The 6000-nt window shown below is 39.1% G+C and overlaps 1 protein-coding gene across 1 annotated transcript; it reads left to right on the plus strand.

Moving 5' to 3' along the window:
- The first annotated feature begins 2222 nt into the window (after window positions 1-2222).
- Window positions 2223-5018, plus strand: LOC144447384 (tubulin beta chain-like). Its single transcript, XM_078137385.1, has 3 exons — window positions 2223-2353; window positions 3423-3642; window positions 3776-5018. The coding sequence occupies exons 1-3, from the start codon at window positions 2297-2299 to the stop codon at window positions 4840-4842; spliced, it is 1344 nt and encodes a 447-aa protein (XP_077993511.1). The 5' UTR covers window positions 2223-2296; the 3' UTR covers window positions 4843-5018.
- The last annotated feature ends 982 nt before the right edge of the window (window positions 5019-6000 follow it).

Raw genomic sequence — 6000 nt, forward strand, 5'->3', positions numbered from 1 at the left:
AAAGGACAATAAACGTTCACAACTGTTAATTATTTTGATTTAGCCAATATCCATCGCTTCTCCTAGCTCGAGTATCAACAGTTAGTTAACATTTGATATTTCTTTCAATGAAAGGATCTATATTTTATTGTATATGGTGCAAACACCTGGAAATTATACTTGTCACGTGGACTGTCATACAGAAAAGGCCACTCAATATATGTAGTGGTTCAAGGTCATGTCAACGTCGGCAATTTGAACCACGTGTCTTTCGATTCACCTAATCAAATCCAGTCCACAGAGGGCCTCGACTCCCGGCCTAGGTCGCCACGCGGAGGAGGATTCAAAGCCACTGACAACGTGAAGACTATACTATATGGAGATCGCTACGATATCAACTCATACAGATTTTACACTACGCCGTGTAAAGATAAAGAGAAATTGTACATGCGATATTCAGAATATTCACTCTGTTAAAAAAAATGGACTATGTTCAGCCATAGACCCTCCACCAACGTTGGTGGAGGGTCTATGGTTCAGCACAGATCACAGAATTCAAATACCATCCTGATGTTAATACTCGTCTTTCATTTCACTGAAATCAGGTCGTTATTTGTTTGTAGCCCTACACACGGGACTGCGGTACGGAAAACACGTTGACACGTACCGACTTGCTTTATATTATTAGTAACAGAAACACGATGCAACTTGACGGGGAGTTTACGAATTGTAATCATGTATAACGGTTGGTTTATTTGAACCATTTCAAAATTTGAACGAGTCAAGTGTTGACCAGTGTATGGTCAAACAATGTGTTTTGAATTGGAATACACTTCAATATTCACCGTAACGGTCGTGAATGACCTATGACCTAGATATATATGAATAGACTCATACACATGTCGCTGAAGACAGTCATAGTTTATTTGCTAATATCTACACTAGGTTCTGAACACTATTGCTTTCGAATTATTCGTTTTCGACGTCCAAACTAGTAAATATATCAGAAGTAAACAGTTGAACATCCCGACCTTCTCCATACTCAAGCCTGCATTATTGTTCCGCGTCTGTCGATGCATTCTTCACGAATGCCCACTTATTACTGATTTTACTTTTACTCAATGCGTGTAACCTATTCTTTGTATGGACCACCAGGAGATGGAAAATTCTGTCGCAGATTTTATTTATAGTATTAAATTTATATTGGGTTAAAATCCCTTGAAGACGAAAATCAAACCTTACTACGGTATACGGTAGTACAAAGTTAAGATGAATTTCATAGCTATGTTTATCGACCTTCCTCAACACCATACATCCATCAAACTTGTCCCGTCACTACTTTGTTTTGAGATTGGTGCATGACTATGAAAGAGCGCCATCATATTTTGAACGTATTGAAATACCAATGGTATGAAGACAGACCAAAGTAATAGAATAATGAGATTCTTCTTTTTATCAAATCACACAAATACCATTATTAATACCTCGAGGAACATGGTCCTTAATACGATTATATCCAGTTTTCTTTTTTGTATCGTGTGTTCGTAGAATGAATCTGTAGATAACAACATAATTATGTAACTAAACAGGCCTTGCAATCGTTCACATTTCCTCTAAAGTTGTTACTGTGTTTAAGAAATTATAAAAATGACAATGTAGAGAGAATGTTCTTTGATGATAGCAGTGGTATTCTATCAATGAATTCCACATTTTATCTTCGTTTGCTGATTTATTTTCAAGAATTTAGATTTAATTTATACTACCTGTAACTCATAGCTATACAATGTAAATAAACCATTTGTTCTACTCCTATACTATTCGGGTAGTCTTACGTCACACCCCTGGATGTGTGTACACGTACACCCGATTGGTGTTTTCATGGTTTCTACGGACGGATCACACCGTTATTGATTGTCATCGCGGAGGGATCTGCCGCAGAGACGATTATTTGTTTCCCCATATTGTTGCCATGGATCACAGTGACACAGTCTCCGTATGCGTCCACAGATTCACTCCAGTTCGAAAAATTATGATAAAACACATATAAAATTATTATTTTGGTATACTGTGTTTATTTTACGAATGTTTACCACGTTTAGAGTATATTAAAAGAGCAGCAATCCAAGGACTACGTTTTTCTTAAGTCTATGCATGTACTCATTTGCATAAAGATATAGCGAATTGATACACTGCACAACATGCTTTAAATTGGCACTCCGAACCTATCCAGCTCAAATCCGAGGAACTTTGAAACCTCAGACACACGCTGTTAGCTACCCACTTATAACTTTACGTTCCACCCCGATAACCTGACAAAATGCGTGAAATCGTCCATCTTCAAGCCGGCCAGTGCGGAAACCAGATCGGTGCTAAGGTAAATATTATGTCTTTCTTCTGTCTCCCTGCTTTTACATATACGTGAAAAAAAGCATACTGGTATAATTATTTTTATAGCCACAGTTCCCGCCTCAATATTATTCCAAGGTTAACTTAAGCTATGTACAGACCCCAGGGGTTGACACCTGTACAAAGTACGTATACTATCATCTAAACAACAGCAATTCATTGATTTCTCCGGCAAAAAAAAATTAAATTGTAAACTGCTTTATAATGTTGGATGTAACGTTGTTTTAAATTTCAATGGTCACTCGGTCACTGATCCTGAAATGTTCACTCACACAAGGACATCACACAACAGAAATAGTTTAAACACAAAATTCGTTTTCGTAGGAGATGAATAATGATGGATCTCATAACCCAAACAATTTGTCAAAAAGTTGGAATGTTATAACTTACTCCAAATGTTGAAAGTGGGATTCATGATTAGACAATGTTCTGACATGTCATTTTGAGTCACGGTGACCTTCGTCTTGTCTTTATTGTTCTAATTTGAATTTCAACGGTCGTTCTGGGGAAGCTGTTCGACAAGCAGTATCATGCTAAGAATTGTCCCAAAAACCACAAATACACATCTTACCAGCTTTTTAAGATAAAATTCTGGCCCAATTCAACACTCGTCATTATTGAAATTCGTTCCTTCCAATTTGTTATTTCAAGTTCAATGTCTGTTCAAAGTTGCCAGCAAGATTCCTTCAACTTTCTTTGCCAATTGACAATTACAAATATTTCAAGTGATCGAAATTTAATCTCACCTCTTAAAACCTAAAAAGGACTTTTTTTGGATATCTTCCCATTCCTGGTCATTGACACTATTCGACACATTTCTTTTTCAATTTCCCGAAGGTCACAAGAGACCCTAGCAACGACATTTGTTTACCCCCCTCCCCCCTAAGTGCACCATAGTAACACTTTGTTTACCCGGGCAAGGTGCCCAAATGCAACTCTGAAATGAGATAAACCCTCATAAATACGACCGTTTCTGTCATATTTCAAATAAAATAACATAGTTATTTCATTCCAAATGTCTCTTTCTTTCCGAATAGTTCTGGGAAGTCATCTCCGATGAACACGGTATCGACCCAACCGGTACCTACCATGGCGATTCCGATCTGCAGTTGGAAAGAATCAACGTATACTACAATGAAGCCACTGGTGGCAAATATGTACCCCGTGCTGTCTTGGTAGATTTGGAGCCAGGAACCATGGACTCTGTCCGTTCTGGACCATTCGGTCAGATCTTCAGACCAGACAACTTTGTTTTTGGTAAGTTAGAATGTCTACAAAATTGTTATTCTCTCATAATTGTATGGAAAATATTATATGAAGCGTTTTATATCAGTGACAATTTGACTAAATGAACAATTTCTAAATTTTCGATATTTTCTACTTTCAACAGGTCAGAGCGGTGCCGGTAACAACTGGGCCAAGGGTCACTACACAGAGGGTGCTGAACTCGTAGATTCAGTTTTAGATGTCGTTAGAAAAGAGGCCGAGAGCTGTGACTGCCTTCAGGGTTTCCAACTTACACATTCCCTTGGCGGTGGTACCGGATCCGGTATGGGTACACTCCTCATCAGTAAAATCCGTGAAGAATACCCAGACAGAATCATGAACACATTCAGCGTTGTACCATCACCAAAAGTATCAGACACTGTGGTAGAACCATACAATGCCACTCTATCAGTTCATCAGCTGGTAGAAAACACAGATGAAACATACTGTATTGACAATGAAGCCCTCTACGATATCTGCTTCCGTACATTGAAACTGACCACCCCAACATACGGTGACTTGAACCATCTGGTTTCTGCTACCATGAGTGGTGTCACTACCTGTCTCCGTTTCCCAGGTCAACTCAATGCTGATCTCCGTAAATTGGCTGTCAACATGGTACCCTTCCCACGTCTTCACTTCTTCATGCCAGGTTTCGCTCCTCTGACCAGCCGTGGTAGCCAGCAATACCGTGCCCTTACAGTACCCGAACTTACCCAACAGATGTTCGATGCCAAGAACATGATGGCTGCTTGCGATCCTCGTCATGGCCGTTACCTCACCGTTGCTGCCATGTTCCGTGGCCGTATGTCCATGAAGGAAGTTGATGAGCAGATGTTGAACGTCCAGAACAAGAACAGCAGCTACTTCGTTGAATGGATCCCCAACAACGTCAAGACCGCTGTCTGTGACATCCCACCACGTGGTCTTAAGATGTCTGGTACCTTCATCGGTAACAGCACCGCCATCCAAGAGCTCTTCAAACGTATCTCAGAGCAGTTCACCGCTATGTTCCGTCGTAAGGCTTTCTTGCATTGGTACACTGGTGAAGGTATGGATGAAATGGAATTCACTGAAGCCGAGTCCAACATGAATGATTTGGTGTCTGAATACCAACAGTACCAGGATGCCACAGCTGAAGAGGAGGGTGAATTCGATGAGGAGGAGGAAGGAGAAGAAGAAGCCGCATAAAAACCCGGAATGTGTTTGGACAAAAAACCGCATAAACAGTCCCAGATATCCTTAAAACCCCACCACACATCCATCCTCCAACTTTGAACTTTGAGAAAGCATAAATGTACTACAAAATACAATGCTTCAGGAAGTTAACGAACCAAAGATAATGAACACTGTACATAAGAGTATTAACATCTTCAAGACTTTGTCATTGAAGACACAATAAACAGTATCATTTTAAATAAATATTGTCATCACAAAATTTTTATATGAATGAATGAATGAATGAATGAATGGTGTGTGTGTGTGTGTGTGTGTGTGTGTGTGTGTGTGTGTGTGCGTCTGTATGTCCGCCTGTCAGTCTGTGTTGATAAGTGTTCTTTAAAAAAACTATGATTTCACAAAAAGTTCCTATGAATGACTATTTTATCTATGTGTGTGGCGATGGATGTGTTTCGGATTTTTCGCCCAGTATGCACTACTTGAAACGAATAAAATGCATCCGAATATCCGTCAACTGATGTGAAAGTCCCTTAAATCCTTTGATTTTTGTTCAATTTTTAATAAATGAGAGAGAAAAAAGCATGCTGATTATTGAAGTTACAATACGAATGAATAATATGTGGATTATAGACCAATTCAAGCAACCTCCTCCTCCCATGCATTGTCTAAATCCGACTAATGATAATGGCATAATATGGTCAAACAATGTGTTTTGAATTGGAATACACTTCAATATTCACCGTAACGGTCGTGAATGACCTTTGACCTATATAAATGAATAGGCTCATACACATGTCGCTGAAGACAGCCAGAGTTTATTTGTTAATATCTACACTAGGTTCTGAACACTATTGCTTTCGAATAATTCGTTTTCGACGTCCAAACTAGTAAATATATAAGGAGTGAACAATCAAGCATCCCGTCCCGTCCCTGGTATTTAAGCCTGGATTATTGTTCCCCTGTCTGTCGATATACTCTTAACTAATGCCCATATTATTGACTTTACTTGTACTCAATACGTGTAACCTATTCTTGTGTATGGACCATCGTGGGAATAGCTTTGAAAATCTTGTCCTCAAGTCACCTAACTCACTGTTAAAGCGTAGTTTATACATCTACTATACACAATACATAAATATGGGGAAACCACCTGTTGCTTTTGCAAATGAA

Source organism: Glandiceps talaboti, chromosome 16, assembly GCF_964340395.1.
Source record: "Glandiceps talaboti chromosome 16, keGlaTala1.1, whole genome shotgun sequence".
NCBI lineage: Eukaryota > Metazoa > Hemichordata > Enteropneusta > Spengelidae > Glandiceps > Glandiceps talaboti.

Coding starts and splice junctions, on each gene's coding strand:
- LOC144447384 (XM_078137385.1), top strand. CDS start 2,297: ATGCGTGAAATCGTCCATCTTCAAGCCGGCCAGTGCGGAAACCAGATC. Junction 2,354..3,422: donor GAAACCAGATCGGTGCTAAG/GTAAATATTATG, acceptor CTTTCCGAATAG/TTCTGGGAAGTCATCTCCGA. Junction 3,643..3,775: donor ACCAGACAACTTTGTTTTTG/GTAAGTTAGAAT, acceptor TACTTTCAACAG/GTCAGAGCGGTGCCGGTAAC.